We start from the raw sequence: 17,158 nt of genomic DNA on the forward strand, positions 1-17,158 counted from the left end.
GGGACCAACCAAAAAACCAAACCCAGTGCCGTGGAGTCGATTCCGACTCATAGCAACGCTATAGGACAGAGTAGAACTGCCCCATAGTTTCCAAGGAGCGCCTGGCAGATTTGAACTGCCGACCTTTTGGTTAGCAGCCTTAGCACTTAAGCACTATGCCACCAGGGTTTCCGCCACTGGGAGAGCAGAAGGCAATTCAAAGGCCACCTGCGTTTTGTGGTCCTGTCAGCACTGCTCAAGCAGCTACACAGACCACATTCCAAGTCCAAGGCCGAAAGGCCAGACTTCTCTTCACCCTTCTCTGCCTGACTCCTGCCTCCTGCCTCTCCCTGGGCTCTGGCTCACGGCAGTACCTTCTTTTGGATTATTTAAATATTTTTTAGTATTCCACTTTTTACCTTTTTTTAAAAGACTTTGTTTTTTAAAGCAGGTTTGAGTTTATAGAAAAATTGTGCAGGAAGTACAGGTAGTTCCCATGTACCCCTCTCCTGCATCACTGTTTCTATTATTTCTAAATTTGGTGGGTCCATTTAAAAAATATTGATTCTGTTTAGTAGTTATGCTTCTTAGCTCTTCTTGAGTGTTTTAAGTCATATTTTTCTAGAAAAGTATCCATTTTGTCTAAAATTTTAAAGTGATTGGCATAAAGTTGCCCACATTCTTTTTTGATTTTCTAATTATCCACTGTATCTGTAGTCATATACCTTTTTCATTCCTGGTATTTGTGTCTTTTAGCTTTTTTTTGATGAAACATGAAAACTTTGGTTTTACTCTATTTTTGTTTTCTACTGATTCCTATCTTTACTATGTTCTTCTTTCTATTTGCTTAGGATTTTGTTTTAATTATTGAAGTTACAAAAAAAAAAAAAAATTGCCATCGAGTCGGTTTTGACTCATAGTGACCCTACAGGACAGAGTAGAACTGCCCCATGGGGTTTCCAAGGAGCAGCCGGTGGACTGGAACTGCCAACCTTTTGGTTAGCAGCTGAGCTCTTAACTACTGCACCACCAGGGCTTCACTGAAGTTAGAGGTTTAGATAATTAATTTTTATCATTTCCTTATTTCCAATACTGCATTTAAGACTAAAATTCCCTCTGAACTCTCCTCTGGCAGCATCCCCCAAATTTGTTATGAAACATTTTAATTATCACTTGGTTCTAAATATTTTCCAAGATCAACATAAAATCATGCAAAAATTATGATTTTACATTTGACCCATTAAAGTTTCCGTGTTTTTTGTAGTTATCTTTTTGTGGTTCATTTTTAACTTATTGCCTTGGGTCAGAATGTCATTTGTGTAACACTGATTCTTTAATATAAATTGAGAGTTGTTTTGTCTCCAAAAAAGACCGAGTTCTGTAGTTGCTGTGTATGGGGCTCTGTGTATCTCTATGAGCTAAGCTTATGAATTTGTGTTAAACAAATCTTCAGTAGCCTTTCTGGTGTTTCATCTTTTTATATGTCATCATAAAAGAGTTAGCATTTCTAACTACATTCAGGATTTCACCAGTTTCTCTTAGCGATTCTGTTCCATAATAAGGCTATGTTTGAAGTGTCCAGTTTTGAACTGTTATACCTTCCTGATACATTGTTCCTTTCATAAAAACACAACGGTGGTGCAAACAGTTAAGCACTAGCTACTGACTGAAAGGTTGGTGGTTCGAATCCACCCAGAGACACCTCAGAGAAAGGCTTGTGATCTTGCAAAAAATCATAGTCACTGAAAACCCTGGGCAGCAGTTCTACTCTGAAACATGGGGTTGCCATGAGTCGCAACTGACTCAATGGCAACTGGTTATGTACCCCTCATAATGCGTTTTGGGCTTAAAGTCTGTTTTGTCTGAAATTAATACAGCTCCATCACCTTTCTTCAGATTCATTCCTGCCTTGTGTGTTTTTCCCACCCTTTTACCCTCAACTTCCCTAATACCTTTATGTTTGGTGTGTCTCTTCTAAAGAACATATGGCTGGATTTAAAAGAAATCCAGCCTGTTAGCATTTGTCTTTTACTTGGTTTGTTGAATATAGTTATGTTTATTGAAATTGCTGGTATATTCGGATATGCTTTCAAATCCCAGTGCTTCCTGTTCCTGGCTGTATGACCTTGGCCAGTCATTTACATTCTCCAACCTTTCATCTCCTGCATAAAATGGGGATGACTGTCCAACCCTCAGAGTGTTGTGTGAGGATTAAATGACACAATGCACCTAGTTATTTAGCTGACTGACCAGTACCTGTAGGTCCTTCTTTCCCCTAAATTCCTTCCCCTTTAGATTGACATGGGCAGACACATATCTGGGTGGTGGAGGTGTTCAGAGCATCACAGAGATGGTGATGCAGCTACTCAGTGACAGAGACTGAGTGAGTGGGGGACAAAAAGTCATGGAGATGGACACCGCGAGTCCGAGCCAGTGGCTGGGGCCAGGTGCTGCAGAAGATGGGTCTCACTATTCTTTTCTTACAGATAAGGAGGTCACCAAAGCTCAGGGAGTCACTTATCTGAGGTCCCCAAGGCAGCCAAGGAGAGGGGTGGGCTCTACAAGCTCACTTTAGGCCCGTGCCTTTCCATCCCTTGTAGCCTGCGGAGGCCGGTATGATCATTTCACTGGAGCCTACATCTCTCATCTCTGAGTTTTCCCCTCAGTCTCTCAGCCTCTGCTGTGCTACGTGTGGCAGTCTCTGCCTGCTTCTGGGCATTTCTAGGACTCTTTCTGCTGGGAGCGTTGTCTGTTTTTATGATTTCCATCCAGGCTACCTAAGCTGAGGCCTTAGGCTCAGAGCATTCTCTGATAGGGATGCTGGGAATCAGGTCTCTCGCTTCCTCTCTCCCAGCCCCCTCTGTTTGTCAGAGAAAGCATCTTCCCTGTTCTGAACCCACAGTAACATTCTCTGTCTCTATGACTACCTATGGCTACTTAATTGTACTAATTTTTTAATCTTGTAGCTAGTGGGAGAAGGAATGTTCTTTCTGGCCATGCACTCATAGTCACAGGACTGCCAGGCTGTGTGAATGTGAACAGTTTGGCAACAGGATGGTCAGGCCAAGTGCAGCCAAACAAAGGTCCCTTCCTCTTAGCCCTTTCCCTGTTCCCATGCACTCTGAGGTATAAAACCCCTAGACCCGTTTGCCTTGTGGTCTTTTGCCTGCGATGGAGCCTTATGTGTGCAGAAGAGATTTCCTGTGTCAACTCACCCTGGATGGGGGTCTGAGGAAGGCCACCCTAAAGATGAACCTTACCCCATTCATCTGCATCCTAAGTGCTGTGTAAGAAAATAAAAGCTGTGATCTCACCACTGGGTAATGTCGATTAACTACCGAAAGCTACACCCTCTACAAGCCCATTTTTCATCTTGACTGACGGCACTCTCAGATACACCAACCCAAGGTCTCTGTGTCCCTGGGTCTCACCTCCCTCATCTCCATCTCCCTCTCTCCTCAGTCTATCTCTTTTTGTTTACTCATGACACAGAGGGAATGAGTCCAAGACACAGGGAGAAACACTGGGAGAGATGGTGGTGGTGGCCAGGACATAACAATATGGCAGGTCAAATGGTTCACACGTAATGGGATCATTAGAGAAACAGGCATGAATACTGACCTCCTGACAGAAAGAAATAGGCTGAAAAATCCAGAGAGGGACAGGGATGCCAAATTGTGAGAGGCAGCCAGAGTGCACAAAGATAGAAGCTTGGAAACAAGCAAGCTTATGGTGCCAGGGGCTCTGGAGCCCTAGAGAGGGCGACTCAATACAGTAACATTTTATTGAGGCCACTACATGCCAGGCTTGTCTGGGCGCTGGGGACCTGGGAAAATCAGATTGTTCTTGCCCTGTAGGGCCACAGCCTGGTGGGGAGACAGCCATGTAAACGTATGTAAGAATGACGCAGGTCGGAGGGTAGTGACTGCCTCAGGGAAGGCACCAGGCACTGTACATTCCTTCCACAAACATGGGTCAGGGTCTATTACAGCTTGTGTGCTGTGGATACCGAGGGTAAGACACGGCCCTGGCTCTCAGGAGTTCACAGTCTCCTTGGGAAACACAGATGGTGAGCTTCACAGGAGTAAATAAGTACATTCAACATGGTAGGAGTTGTAAGAGAGGTATGTACAGGGTGCCCTGGAAGCAGACAGGGTGAGGCTAACTCTGCTTGAGGATTCAGGCAACATTTCACCGGCAAGGACATTTGAAACATCTTGGAGGATGAGAATCATTGCCAGATAGTCATGAGGAGAGAAGGGGGTTTCCAGGCACAGATACAGAGGCACGTAGGCTGGAAAAAATATGGCTTTTTCAGGACCTGCAAGTGGTTCCACAGGGTTGTTGTATGGATGGTGGTACCATGGGAGGAGACGAGGCTGATACGAGGCTGGACTGTTCTTGAATGCCAGGTGAAAGTCTGAAGTTTATCCTGTAGGGCAGCACTTTAAAACCCTTTTCACATCACTGTACACTCAGAAAAATGGCATTTGTACAGCAGACATGAGGGTAACCAGAAAGGTTTCTCAAGGCCTTAGGTGACCTACCTCTTGATGTATATGTAAGCCATTCAGGAAGTTTTGTTGTAGCAGGTAGCACAGAGCCGAACTTTCTGCCATGGAGCGACACAGTCAGATTTGTGTTGTAGAAAGAGCCTCCTGGAGGCCAGCGTGGAGAGTGGATCAGAGCGGGAGAGAATGACAGCAGGAAGGGGTCAAGAAGGAGACCCCTGCTATAATCCAGATAAAAGGCTATAATGACTCAGAAAAGGTGTCAGTGGTGGAGGAGAAGATGAATTACAGATGAGTAAGGCCCACAGGGCTTGGGGCCATGGGATATGGGAGAGGGGGAGGGAGAAAGTGACAACAGACAAGTGTCAACAGTGCCGTTGATTAAGATGGGGGGACGGGAAGGAGACTGAGTGGGGAAGGCTTCATGGAAGATGCAGCCTCACAAGTCGGCTATGGAGTTCCACATAAATTAGGGTAGGGTGGAAACAGTTGGCTCAAAGGCACAGAGGTGGATGTGGTCAGGGATCCCTCCTGAGCTACACAGGAAAGGAACACATGAGAAGAGTAGCCATCTGGAAATGAGAAGATCCCTAGCCAAGCATCTTGAGGCTAGAGTCCCGACAGACACTTCACCCCAATTGCTCCTTTGGCTCAAGGACCAATCCAAAGCCTTGGCTTAGCTGTCCTCTCTCTGTGACAACCCTAAGTGGATATGGAGAGCAGCAGGATCCTTCTGGAAGCTTCTCCAGCTACCTTGAATCATTGTGTGTTCACCAAGAGTCCAGAGTCCCACCTGGGTTTCCAAATGCAGAATAGTTTCTGGATAGTCCCAGAGTCTACCCTCAGCACCTTGTCATTTTGAGGGACTCATCACTTACCCCATTCTTTTTGGTTCTTCTGGAACTCAAGGTTTCTCTAAGATGTTGAGCCTCCAAGGGGAGGCTGTGCTGTACCCTGAGGTCATTTTCTGGTCACTGTAGCACTGTGATGTGGAGCCTTAGGTGAACCATGAGGGCTGAGCTACGGCTGAAGGCTTTCCCACAGTCACTGCACTTGTAGGGCTTCTCTCCTGTGTGGGTCCTCTGGTGCTCGATGAGAGAGGAGCTCTGGGCGAACGCCTTTGGACAAACCTTACATTGATACGGCTTTTCTCCAGAATGGATCCTCAGGTGTCGGATCAGAGCCGAGTAGTCGCTGAAGGCTCTCCCACACACATTGCACTTGTAGGGTTTCTCTCCAGTGTGGATCCGTTGGTGCTGAGTCAGGTGGGTACTCTGACTGAATGCCTTCCTGCACTTCTCACACTCGTAAGGCCGCTCTCCTGTGTGTACCCGCTGGTGCTGGGTGAGGTGAGTGCTGCGGCTAAAGGTTTTGCCGCATTCCCCACATTTGTAGGGTTTCTCTCCAGTATGGATCCTCTGGTGCTGAGTCAGGTGGGTGATTCGGCTGAAGGCTTTCCCACATTCTTTACACTCATGGGGCTTTGCCCCCGTGTGGACAACTTGATGCTGGGCCAGGTGAGTGCTCCGGCTGAAGGCTTTCCCACACTGGCTGCAGGTGTAGGGTGTCTTCCGAGAATGGCTCTTCTGGTGTGCCTCAAGAGCTAAGGGACTCCTGAACGTTTTCCCACAGATGTCACACTTGGAGAACTTGAGCCCTGAGTATGTGTGTGGAGGCTCAGTCCCGTAACCATCTAATGAATCAAATTTCTCTTCTGAAGGAGCCTTTTCTCCTGATGCAAAGTATGGCCACTCATTGGGGCTGTTCCTCAAGGCACCATAGTCACAGCTGGCTTGGTCTGTGGAGGTATCCTTGTGAGGCCCTGAAATTTTCCTGAAATCCATCTGTTGGGCAACAGACTTTGTCCAGGTCTCTCCTGAGAGTCCTGCCCGCCTCTCTGAACTGTCCTCATGTTTGCAGGCATCACCAAAGGTGGGTCCCAGAGATACATCTCCCACAAGGGTCTCAGTGACCATGTCTGATGACTGTGATTCTTCCGAATTGCTCTGATTGCAGCTTGCCTCTGTGGGCTCGGGTCCTGGCTCCCATCCTGAAACAACCCAAACCACAGTGTCACTGCATCTTACACACCAAGGCTCTCTCACCCCACCCAGGTGCTGGCCACATGCTAAGTGTGCCACGGGCTCACATTTAGCCCCATTTCCAAGGGGAAGATTTCTCATTGGGTATCTTCGATGACAAAAAGGTGCAGGGCTGGCCCCCAATGCAATCCAAAATTGTGTCACAGGTTCCGATTTCTCATTTTCTCCTTTGTCTCCTATACCCAAACCCTTTATCCTCCAAGGCTCATCATTTTGGCTCAAGTGTCAGAAGGAAAACACTGAAGCTGAACTGATCCAAAAGAGCAAGAGGGACCGAGTGGGCCTGTTAGGGTGTTTGTCCTTATCAGGCATCTACGTACGAAGGCCTCTAGGCAGGCCCTGAGCTCGTAAGCACTGTGCCTCTGAGCCTGGCATGGGTCTGACACCTGCAGGTGCTCAGTGAATATTGGTTGAATGAGGGAATCAATCCCTGATGCCCGTGATTGTGACATTTTCTGCAGTAGATTCCTTTACCCAGAAGCCCAAGCAGACAACTGCTGCTGTGGGTGAGTGGGGATGGGTGAGCTAGGATTGAGTCCTCAAGCCCCCAGGAGACCTGAGGCTCACCCTTTACAAAGCACTTTCTTAAAGGCAGAGTGTGGATAAGGGGCAGTTGGAGGTCAGGGTATAGAGGAGGTAGAGGTGCGCCCACACCGACCTGCCCTTGATAGGTCAAAGGGCTCCTGAGGACGCTTAATCTGGCAACATTTACTGGACAGATTCCAGAAAGAGAGGAGAGAGACAGGTGAGGGATTAGGGGTGGAGGGCAGCCACTGCCCACATCAACAGTGAGGGGCTCAGTGGTATAGAAACCAGGTTCTAGCCCCAGCTCGGCTGCTATCTGGCTCTGGGGCCTTGGGGCAGTTCTGCCCTCATTTGGGCCTCAGTTTCCCCATCTGTAAGACAGGGACACTATATTGCCTATGTTACAGGGCTGCTAGCTTTATGACTCTTGTTATGTGCAAGGTTCCAAGCACAGTGTGAAAATTCGGTTGCCTTATTTCATCCTCAGAACTGCCCTCAGAAGGACAGACTGTGATGATGGCATTGCACAGCACAGATGGAGAAACGGAGGCCCAGACAAGAGAAGGACTTGAGTAACTTGTGCAAGATCCCACAGTTAGCTAGTAGCCAAGTCAGGATTTCAACCTGGAGTCTTCTCCTCCTGGCCCATGGTGCTCCCCTCCTTGTCACTATGCACAAGCTCCTACTGAGCCCTCTCTCCTTGTGGGGTTTACATTAACTTTACCTGGAGAATTTGGTCTTTGATCTTGGTTCCTGAGAGATAAACTCTAAAACCTTGGAATTCCCCCAGTGACTGAGGTGCCTTTGTTATATCTACTGTATTTTATGCAAATAACGCACTACACATTTTTGCAAACCGTGTAACCCCCCTGAGTGTTATTTTCATAAGTATGCTATACCAATATTTTTTTTTTACGTGTTGCTGACTTCAATTTCAATTTGTTTTCTTTCCTACGGATTTAATGTTACCAGGATAAAGGTGATCTCATGGCAACTTCATTTAAGGTATTTTCCTAAACTAAGTGCAACCAATTGTGAACTGAATAGGCTTATGATGCAAATGGGATGCCATGTTGAAATGAGAGTATGAATGCACAAAGAGCTAAAAATAAGTAAGAAATGATCTTAAGTGTAAAAGTACAAGAACAAGATGTTTCTTATATTTTATCGCTTTCATAAATCCTAAACCAAAACATAGATTTTTAAATCACTGTCTGAAATCAACAGATAATAGTCACCAGAACAAATTTTTTCACCATAAAATAGGCCATTTTACTCATTCATTATCATCATCATCATCTGACTCCCAGAACCCTTCAAAATCTGATCCCTCATCACTGTCACCATTGAAATTTCTCAGAGCTCCCTGCAGACGTCCTTCTGCGATTTCTGAACTGATGTCACCATCTTCACTGCCTTTGATGTCTTCATCTTTGTCATCCATATTCTACTGGTACACAATCCCAGCCTTTCTGAACTCATTGTGGGTGGTTTCTGGGGTTACTTCCCCCCAAGCAGAATCTACCCACTTGTAGACTTCTGTAAATGTAGCCCGCTTCAGTTGTCCTGATAGTGTGAACTCATGAATCCCAGACTGCATCCATTCATCTGACTCTTCTCATGAAAAGTCTTGAATGCGTGGTTGACTGCTATATTTAGCAGCTGCAGTTTGCAGGTAAGGTGACCAGGTATGACTGCTATATGGGCACCAGTTAATATAATTTTGAATGTTTTTTCTTTGTGAGCAGCCATAGCGTCGAAAATGAGTAAAGACTTCTTTGAAAAGAATCCCCTCTGCCTGCCCCTATAACTTTTGTCTGCCCATGCTTTCATAACATCCCAGTCCATCCATCCCTTCTTTTTACAATGAACAACGACACTGGCGGGCAGTTTTTTGCCAGACGTGGTAACTGTCTTGAAAATCACCATCAGCTTTAATTTCACTCCACTGGCAGTAAAACCAAGAACTACAGTGAAGCAAGCCCTCTCATGCCCACTGGTAGTAATGGCTATAGTTTTTGTAACTGAAGCAGCTATAGTCCTGGTGGCTGGAATGTCAAAAGACGTCAGAACCTTGTCCATATTAATTACATCCATTGCAGAGATACGGAGTTCAGATATTTCTTTGGTGATGAATTCACAAAAGTTGACCATCTTTTGCTCCCAGACATCTGGAAGTTGCTGGCCTATAGTGGTTCTCATCCTCACAGAAAGGCCATTCCTTCTCATGAATTTAGAAATCCAGGTGAAACCTGCCTTGAAATCTGGGATTCTCCTTTCATTTGCCAGAAACTTCATTTTAATCTGAACCGCAACAGTAGAGACAGCTTGATTTTGTTCCCTTTGAGAAATAATCCACTTTTTCAAGTTGTTTTACAACTCAGACCATTTGGCTTTGGGTCCACAACATGCGCGTTTTTGCAGATTCATTTTCTCCAGCTCCTTTTTCTCCTTTTTCCATTTGTGAATGGAAGATTCTCCAACCTCGAACTCTCTTGCTGTCGCTTGGTTGCTTCTTTCTTCGCCCTCGCAAGGACTTTCAGTTTGAAGTTGGTGGCGTAAGACTTGTGTTTAATTCCTACCATGATCCTAAAGGGTTCTAAGATTTAGATTTATAAACTGAAAAAATGTGCATAATATAATCAATAACTGGCTGGTTCTAGTAAAGAGATCACAAAATTCAAATGTGAGGTGTACAAGAAGCAAGGATCTTTTTAGATGCTCGCAAGCATATGACTAAAGTGACTTAGGATCACTGATCAAAGGCATTGGTGCTAATAAGACATAATTAGACTATGAAATAAGCAGATGTAACATAGCTTAAGGAAACCCTGGTGGCATAGTAGTTAAGTGCTACAGCTGCTAACCATAAGGGTCAGCAGTTCACATCTGCCAGGCGCTCCTTGGAAACTCTATGGGGCAGTTCTACTCTGTCCTCTAGGGTCGCTATGAGTCGGAATCGACTCAACAGCACTGGGTTTGGTTGGTTTGGTAACATAGCTTAATGGTTTCACTTAAGATGATCTGATATGGTTTTCACATTCAATTGTTGAGCCAAGATGTGCGAAGTATATGCATGGGTACACTATGCCAGAATTTTTAACATAACGGTCATTTCTGTGTGTTATATATGTGCACGCTATTTACGTGGATGCGTTATTTGCAAAAATACAGTATAGGCCTCAAGATCACACCAGTGTTTATGCTAATGAGATGACTCTAGGGTGGGGGCTGGTCAGGCCAGAAAGACCACAGTTGGGACTGATACCAGCTTACCTCAGGGGAGGTAGGCTGAACCAATCAATCATGACTATATAATGAGGCCCCAATAAAGACTCTGCACAGAAGCTCCAGGGCTTCCTTGATGGTGAAAGATATTGATGCACATGGGAGGATAGCATGGCCCTTTTTGGGACATGGAAGTTCCATGTTGGGAACCCTCTTAGACCTCACCCTCTGTATCTCTTTACTTGTATTCTTTTTCCTATAATAAAACTGTAATCCTAAATATAGTACTTTCCCTCAGTTCTGTGAGTTGTTCCAGTGAATTCTCAAACCAGAGGGAGTAGTGGGAGCCAGCAAGTCAGAAGTGAGGGGAGGGGGGGCTGGGAACCCTTACCTTACTGCTGGTGTCCTGAAGTGGTAGAGGGAAACCCTGAATTTGTAGCCAGCAGGTCAGAAGTGAGGGGAGCTAGGAACCCCTTAACTTATGGCTGGTATCCTGAAGGGGTAGAGGGAACCCCCAATTGTAACAAGCAGGTTAGAAGTGAGGGAGCCTGGGGGGGCTCAATCTTGCAGCTGGCATCCTGAAGGGGTCTTGAGGGCAGGACCAACTGCTGCCCTATTCATTTTTGGATCACAGACCCCAGCCCTGGGATGGACACCAAGCATCCCTCAGCACAATCTGTTGAATGAGTGACCACTGAGAGAGCATCTGGGGGTGGCATGTGGAACCCTCCAAAGCCTGGACCCATGGAACCAGAGGCAAAACACTCCCTGGGAATGAAGGGAGCCAGAGGGAGCGTTTACGATGAGGATCTGGGCCTGGGAAAGCCTGTTAGCTGCTTCTCCCCACCCAACAGCCAGGTAAGAGTACCAGGACCTGAGAGACAATCCCATCCCAGGACTAACCAGTGGAGGCACCACCTTCCCCAGGCAGGGGCTGAGGTGTAGGCTGTCAGCATGGGTTTGAATCCTAGCCACTCCAACTGCTGATAATATGAGCCTGGGCAAGTCGTGTCATCTGAGCCTCAGTTTCCCCACCTGCAAATGGAACTGGTTCCTCCCTCACATGGCTACTGGAAGGGCTGCCGAGGTACGCACATCCTCCTCCCTGCTTTTCCCCTCAGTCTACCAGCTGGGGAGATGCCCCTTCATGGAGGCAGGGGCTACAGCCTGAGAATTGGAGGCTCTCTGTCCTCTCTGGTCTGTGTCTCCTGGGAGCAGCAGCAAAGATTCAACCTCACAAGGTGGGCCTATCTTCAGGGACTGAGAAGAGAAAAGTCAGGGGACTGGAAGGTTCCACCAGCCAGCTGGCCAGCTGTTGTAGGGGAAGTGGATGCAGCCTGCAGGGCTTGGGGAAGCAGAGTCTCTAGGAAGGTGGAGGACAAAGCTGGCAGGAATGGGTGCCCACTTACCTAGGAACTGGGGTGCCCTGCTGCTGTCCAGCTCCCCACTGAGGTCTGCGGCTCCATGTCCAGGGTTCAGGTTGTGCCTCTGCTCCTGGCCTGGCTTTGGTGAGGCTGCCTCCTATAAGCCAAAGCATGACCCCTCCTGTTATGGATGGAATTGTGTCCCCACAAAATGTGTTGAAAATCCTAACCCCTATACCTATGGTTCACTATGAGGCAGAATCAACTCGATGGCAGCGGGTTGGGTTTGGTTTGGTTTGGTTTGGTTTATACCTGTGGTTATAATCCCATTTGGGTTTTCTTTGTTAAGTTAATAAGACAGTATTAGTGTAGGGTGAGTCTTAAGTCAATCTCTTCTGAGATATAAAATAGCAGATTAAGCAAGTAGAGATGGGGGAAGTTAGACGCCAGGCCACATGAAGATCACCAAGGAGCCAAAAAGCTGAAAAGGGACAAGGGCCTTCCTCCAGAGGTGACAACAAGAGAAAGCCTTCCCCTAAAGCTGTCACTCTGAATTCAGACTTCTAGCCTCCTAAATTGTGAGAAAATAAATTCCTTTTCATTAAAGGCACCCACTTGTGGTATTTCTATTATAGCAGCACTAGGTAGCTAAGACACTGCCTGAGATAGGGCTCCCATGGATCAGGCAGATAGGTGGGCTGGGCAGGAAGGTGGGGGCCTCATTCTGATGGGGTTGTGGGCCTTGGTGGGCAAATAGGGCAATGGCTAATGGGCCCTCAGCCTCCAGCACTCCGCTGTCTACCCAGTCACCTGTGCCACGACCCAGCGTCATCTCCCACTACATCCAGTCCACCACCCTCACTGCTACCCACTCCCCTCCACACTGTGCTCGTCCACTGATCCACCGGGGGCACCGTCAGGATACAAAGTCAGCGCCAAAGGCAGAAACACTGAGCAGCAGTCAAAATGACCTTGGATGGTCCAGCTGCTGTAGAAAATAATCTGGCAGTTTCTTAAGGGGTTAAATATAAAGTTAACATTGTTGTTGGTGTTAGCTGCCGTCCAGTCTGCCCTGACTCATGGCGACCCCATGTGTTCCAGAGTAGAAATGTGCTCCATAGGGTTTTCTTGGTTGTGATCTTTATGGAAGCAGTTTGCCAGGCCTTTCTTCTGTGGTACCACTGAGTGGGTTTGAACCACGGACTTTAGTTTAGCAACCGACTGCAAAATGCTTGTGTTACCCAGGCACCTAGAGTCACCATATAATTCGGCAATTCCACTCTTATGTATCTACCCAACAGGATTGAAAACATTTGTACATGGATATTCAGAGCAGCATTGTTCGTGACATCCAAAAAGTGGAAACAACCCAAATGGCCATCGGTTGATGAGTGGATAAACCAAATGAGGTATATCCGTACAATGGAGTATTATTTGGCCGTAAAAAGGAATGAGGTACCGATACATGCTACAACATGGATTAACCCTGAAAACATTATACTAAGCCAAAGAAGCCAGACACAAATGATCAGATACTGTATGACTCCATGTTATGGGCTGAATTGTGTCCCCCAAAAGATATGCTGAAGTCCTAAACTCTGTACCTCTGAATGTGATGCTGTTTGGAAACATGGGTTTTCTTTTAGGTTAATGATGTTGTATTTGAGTAGGGTGGGTTCTAAGCCTTATCTTTTCTGAGTGGTATCTTATATAAAAAGGGCAGAACAGACAGACAAACACAGGGGACCATGCTATGTGAGGATCCATCTAAACTACAAGTCAAGGAATGCCAAGAAGCTAAAGAAACAAGGAAGGATCTCTGAGACAGGACTGAGTATAGCCCTGCAGACGCCCTAAATTTGGACTCCTGGCTTCCAAAACTGTGAGACAATAAGCTCCTGCTCTTTAAAGCCACTCACTTGTGGTTTTTGGTCACAGCAACACTAGAAAACTAAGACACTCCTTTTACATGAAATGTCCGTAAAGACAGAAAATAGATCAGTGGTTGCCAGAGACTGGGGGAGGGGAATGGTGAGTGACTGCTAATGGATGTGGGGTTTCTTTTTCGGGTGATGAAAATGTTCTGGAACTAGTCAGTAGTGGTGATGGCACAACTCTGTGAATATACTAAAAACCACCAAACTGTTCACTTCAGAAGACTGAAATGTATAGTTGTTGTTGTTAGGTGCCCTCAAGTCAATTCCAACTCATAGTGAACCCATGTGACAGAGTAGAACTGCCCCAGAGGGTTTCCAAAGTTGTAAACTTTATGGGAGAAGGCTGCTACATCTTTCTCTTGCAGAGAGGCTGGTGGGTTTCAACCGCTGACCTTTCTGTTAGCAGCCAAGTGCTTAACCACTGAGCACCAGGACTCCTGAATTATATCTCAGTAAAGCTTTAAAAATTTAAAAATGAAGGAAGAAATTGCTTGAGGCCCCCACATGCCTCAGTCGGCAGGGTGTACTGCCTTAGCTCTACCTTCAACACATCCGACTTACCCCACCTCATGGCTTTTGCCCCTGCTCCACCCCTGCCTGGGCACTCTGCTCCCACCTGTGCGTGCTGGCTCCCTGTCAGTTTCTGGTCCCCGACCTCAGTGCTGCCTCTTCAGAGAGGCCTCCTCTGGCTGTCACGTCATCCTATCCTCCCAACTCCCTTTCCTGCACAGCATCACCTGAATGCATGGGCAATTCTGTTCTTGTTTTCTATCTGTCCCTCACACTGTAGTGGCCTTAAGGGCCACAGCTTTGTCCTGTTCATAGCTGCATCTAAGGCTCCTCACCCTGTGCTGGGCGAATAGTAAAAAACCAAACCCATTGCCATCACGTCGATTCTGACTCATGGTGATCCCATGTGTTACAGAGTAGAGCTGAGCTTCCTTGGTTTTTTTGGCTGTGATCTTTACGCAAGTAGATTACCGGAACTTTCTAATGTGGTGCCGCTGGGTGGATTTAAACCGATGACCATTTGATTAGTAGCTGAGCACAAACTGCACTACCCAAGTGCTTAGGTGCACAGTACCAAAAAAAAAAAAAAAACAAAAAACCACTGCTGTTGAGTCAATTCCAACTCATAGTTACCCTATGGGACAGAGTAGAACTGCTCCATAGGGTTTCCAAGGCTGTACAGAAGCAGATCACCAGGCCTTTCTTCTGTGGTGCTGTTAGGTGGATTTGAATTGCTAACTTTTCTATTAGAAGCTGAGTACAAATGGTTTGTGCCACCCAGGGATCTGGGTGCACAGCAGGTACTCCTAAATCTTAGTATTGTCTTAAGCTGGGTTCTCTGAAGAAGCAAAACCAGTGAAGCATATATATATACATATGTGTGTATGTGTGTGTGTATACATATATATATACACACGCACATATATGTACATACATACAAAGAGAGAAGGAGAAAGATATATACCAAGGAAATGACTCATGCAGTTGTACAGGCTGGGAAGTCCTAAATCTGTGGGTCAGGCTGGAGGCTCCTCCTGACTCATACAGCTGCAGGGGCTCGCAAACACAAGATCCAGACTGAAGAGGCTGATGAATCCCAAGATTGACAGGTGAACTGCTAGCTCAAGGCCCCCAAAACCAGAAGGCACAGGAGCAGGAGCCAGCTGCAGGATCCAGATAGAGCAAAAACCAATGAGCCTTGCCAGAAAGCCCACCTATATTGGATGCAGGCCACACCCCCAAGGATACTCCCTTTCAACTGACTGTCTACCTACAGCAGGTCCCATCATTGAGGTGATCATATTATATGAGGTCTCATCATGGAGGTGACTGCATCATTATGTTGTTAGATTGTTAGGTGTCGCTGAGTTGATTCAACTCACAGGGACCCAACGTACAACAGAACAAAATACCTCCTGGTCCTGTGCTACCCTCACGATCTTTGCTATGCTTCAGCCTACTGTTGTACCCACTGTGCCAATCCATCTCATTAAGGGTCTTCTTTTTCACTAACCCTCCACTATACCAAGTATGATGTCCTTCTCCAGGGACTGGTCCCTCCTGATAAATGTTCAAAGTATGTGAGATGAACTCTCGCCATCCTTGCTTGTAAGGAGCATTCTGGCTGTACTTCTTCCAAAACAGATTTGTTTGTTCTTCTGGCAGTCCATGGTATATTCAACATTCTTCACCAATACCATAATTCAAAGGTATCAATTCTTTTTCAGCCTTACTTATTCATTGTCCGGCTTTCGCGTGGAAGGTGACTGAAAATACCTTGGTTTGGGTCAGGCTCACTTCAGTCCTCAAAGTGACATCTTTGCTCTTCATCACTTTAAAGAGGTCTTTTGCAGCAGATTTGTCCAATCCAATGCATCATTTGATTTCTTGATTGCTGCTTCCATGAGTATTGATTGTGGATCCAAGTAAAATGAAATCCTTGACAATCTTTTCTCCGTTTATCATGATGCTGCTTATTGGTCCAGTTGTGAGAATTTTTATTTTCTTTATGTTGAGGTGTAATCCATACTGAAGGCTGAAATCTTTGATCTTCATCAGTAAGTGCTTCAAGTCCTCTACACTTTCAGCAAGCAAGGTTGTGTCATCTGCATAACACAGGTTGTTCGTGAATCTTCTTCCAATCCTGATGCCCCCTTCTTTTTCATTTGGTGCAGCTTCTTGGGTTATTTGCTCAGCATACATATTGAATAAGTATGGTAAAAGGATACAACCCTGAGACACACCTTTCCTGACTTTAAACCACGCAGTATCTCCTTATTCTGTTTGAACAACTGCCTCTTGATCTATGTACAGGTTCCTCATGAGCATAATTAAGTGTTCTGGAATTCCCATTCTTTGCAATAGTACCCATAATTTGTTATGATCCGCACAGTTGAATGCCTTTGCATAGTCAATAAAACACAGGTAAACATCTTTCTGGTATGCTCTCCTTTCAGCCAAGATCCATCTGACATCAGCAACGATATCCCTCATTCCACGTCCTCTTCTGAATCTGGCTTGAACTTCCGGCAGTTCTCTGTCAATGTACTGCTGCAACCACTTTTGAATGATCTTCAGCAAAATTTTGCTTGTGTGTGATATTAATGATATTGCTCACTAATTTCCGCATTCTGTTGGACTACTTTCTTTGTAACGGGCACAAATATTGATCTCTTCCAATGTGTTAGCCAGGAGGATGTCTTCCAAATTTCTTGACACAGACGAGTGAGCACCTCCAGTGCTGCATCCATTTGTTGAAACATCTCAATTGGTATTCCGTCAGTTCCTAAAGCCTTGTTTTTCACCATTCCCTACAGTGCACCTTGGACTTCTTCCTTCAGTACCATTGGTTTTTGCTCATATGCTACTTCCTGAAATGGTTGAACGTCGACCAAATCTTTTCAGTACAGTGACTGTGTGTATTCCTTCCATCTTTTTTTATGTTTCCGGCATCATTTAATGTTTTTTGCATAGAATTCTTCAATTTTGCAACTCGAGGCTTG

General features: G+C 45.9%; 1 protein-coding gene across 5 annotated transcripts in view; it reads right to left on the reverse strand.

Annotated features, from left to right (window-relative positions):
• Nucleotides 1–709: 709 nt before the first annotated feature.
• Nucleotides 710–17,158, reverse strand: part of ZSCAN22 (zinc finger and SCAN domain containing 22) — a 202,727-nt gene continuing 186,278 nt past the window's right edge. For all 5 annotated transcript variants that reach the window (XM_049900407.1, XM_049900410.1, XM_049900406.1 and 2 more), the window contains 2 exons: nucleotides 11,755–11,866; nucleotides 710–6,540 (listed from right to left, as the gene is read on the reverse strand). In XM_049900407.1, the coding sequence (XP_049756364.1) occupies nucleotides 5,462–6,540; nucleotides 11,755–11,866 (1,191 nt within the window). In that variant the 3' untranslated portion in view covers nucleotides 710–5,461. The remainder of the gene's footprint in view (nucleotides 6,541–11,754; nucleotides 11,867–17,158) is intronic.

This window comes from Elephas maximus, chromosome 11, assembly GCF_024166365.1.
Source record: "Elephas maximus indicus isolate mEleMax1 chromosome 11, mEleMax1 primary haplotype, whole genome shotgun sequence".
NCBI classification, from domain to species: Eukaryota; Metazoa; Chordata; class Mammalia; order Proboscidea; family Elephantidae; genus Elephas; species Elephas maximus.